This window comes from Hyperolius riggenbachi, chromosome 2 (genome assembly GCF_040937935.1).
Source record: "Hyperolius riggenbachi isolate aHypRig1 chromosome 2, aHypRig1.pri, whole genome shotgun sequence".
In the NCBI taxonomy this organism is placed as follows: Eukaryota; Metazoa; Chordata; class Amphibia; order Anura; family Hyperoliidae; genus Hyperolius; species Hyperolius riggenbachi.
The window spans coordinates 5,914,318-5,916,083 of record NC_090647.1 but is presented as its reverse complement, the minus strand read 5'-3'; the positions used below and the strand labels follow the sequence as shown (position 1 = coordinate 5,916,083).

At 40.7% G+C, this 1,766-nt stretch overlaps 1 protein-coding gene across 1 annotated transcript; it reads left to right on the top strand.

The window, feature by feature from the left end:
• Window positions 1–943: 943 nt before the first annotated feature.
• LOC137542106 (zinc finger protein 853-like) lies at window positions 944–1,528 on the top strand (the record flags this gene model as incomplete). Its single annotated transcript, XM_068263782.1, has 1 exon — window positions 944–1,528. A coding segment is annotated over one exon (585 nt), but the record flags the coding sequence as incomplete, so codon positions are not given.
• Window positions 1,529–1,766: the final 238 nt, after the last annotated feature.

The following is a 1,766-nucleotide window of genomic DNA, read 5'->3' as shown; positions in this document are numbered from 1 at the left end:
TAAGGAGGCTTTACAAAGCACAAAAGTTCGGGTCCCCATTGACTTCCATTATGTTCGGAGTTCGGGTCGAACACCCGAACATCGCGGCCATGTTCGGCCTGTTCGGCCCGAACCCGAACATCTAGATGTTCGCCCAACACTACTTCTGGCGCATCCTGTCACATCACAGGAAGTGCGCAAATCTCACGGCGGGAATGTGGTGGGTGGAGAGTAATGCAGGGCGACGCAGCGTGCAAGTGTGCAAAGGGCCGAAATGAATTTGCCAGAGAACTTTCAACTCAAGCAGGGGCATTGCAGAAATGTGAAAATTGTCTCGGTCTTTAAGAATAATTTATATTATTTTTTTCAGATCCTGTTATTAACATCTTGACTACAAGTGCAAGTACAAGAAGACTCACTGTGGTATCTACAGCTACTCAAAAAAAACCTAGCAAAACTACAACGCCAACCACAACACCAACCACTACAAGAATAACCACTTTAACTACAACAACTACAACACCAACTACTCCAACTCCAACACCAACAACTACAAGAACAACTACTGCAACAACAACTACAACACCAACAACTACAAGAACAACTACTGCAACTACAACAACAACTACAACACCAACAACAACTACAAGAACAACTTCTCCAACTACAACACCAACTACTCCAACTACAACACCAAAAATTACAAGAACAACTACTCCAACAACAAGTAAAACACAAACAACTAAAAGAACAACTACTCCAACTACAACAACCACCACACCAACTACTTTAACTACAACACCAACAACTACTACAACTACGAGAACTACTAATCCAACTACAACACCAACTACTCCAACTACAAAACCAACAACTACAAGAATAACTACTCCAACAACAACTACAACACCAACAACTACAAGAACAACTACTCCAGCTACAACACCAACCACAACACCAACCACTACAAGAACAACCACACCAACTACAACAACTACCACAACAACACCAACAACTACAAGAACAACTACTCCAACTACAACACCAACAACTACAAGAACAACTACTCCAACTACAACACCAACCACAACACCAACCACTACAAGAACAACCACATCAACTACCACAACACCAAACACTACAACAACAACTACTCCAACTACAACAACTACCACAACACCAACAACTACAAGAACAACTACTCCAACTACAACACAAACAACTACAGGAACAACTACTCACTCTACAACACCAACAACTACTCCAACTACAACTACAACACCAACTACTCCAACTACAACAACGAAAACTACAAGAACAACTACTCACACTACAACAACAACTACTCCAACTACAACAACAACTACAACACCAACAACTACAAGAACAACTACTCCAACCGCAACAACTACAACACCAACTACTTCAACTACAACTCCAACAACTACAAGCACAACTACAACAACACCAACAACTACGAGAACAACTACTACAAATACAAGAACAACTACTCCAACTGCAACAACAACTACAACACCAACAACTATGAGAACAACTACTCCAACTACAACTTCTACAACTACAAGCTCAACCATTTCAACTACAATACTAACTACAACACCAACAACTACAAGAACAACTACTCCAACTACAACATCAACTACAACACCAACAACTACAAGAACCACTACAATAACAACAACTACTACTCCAACTACAACATCTAAAACTACAAGCACAACTACTCCCACTACAACAACAACTACAACACCAAGAACTACAAGAAC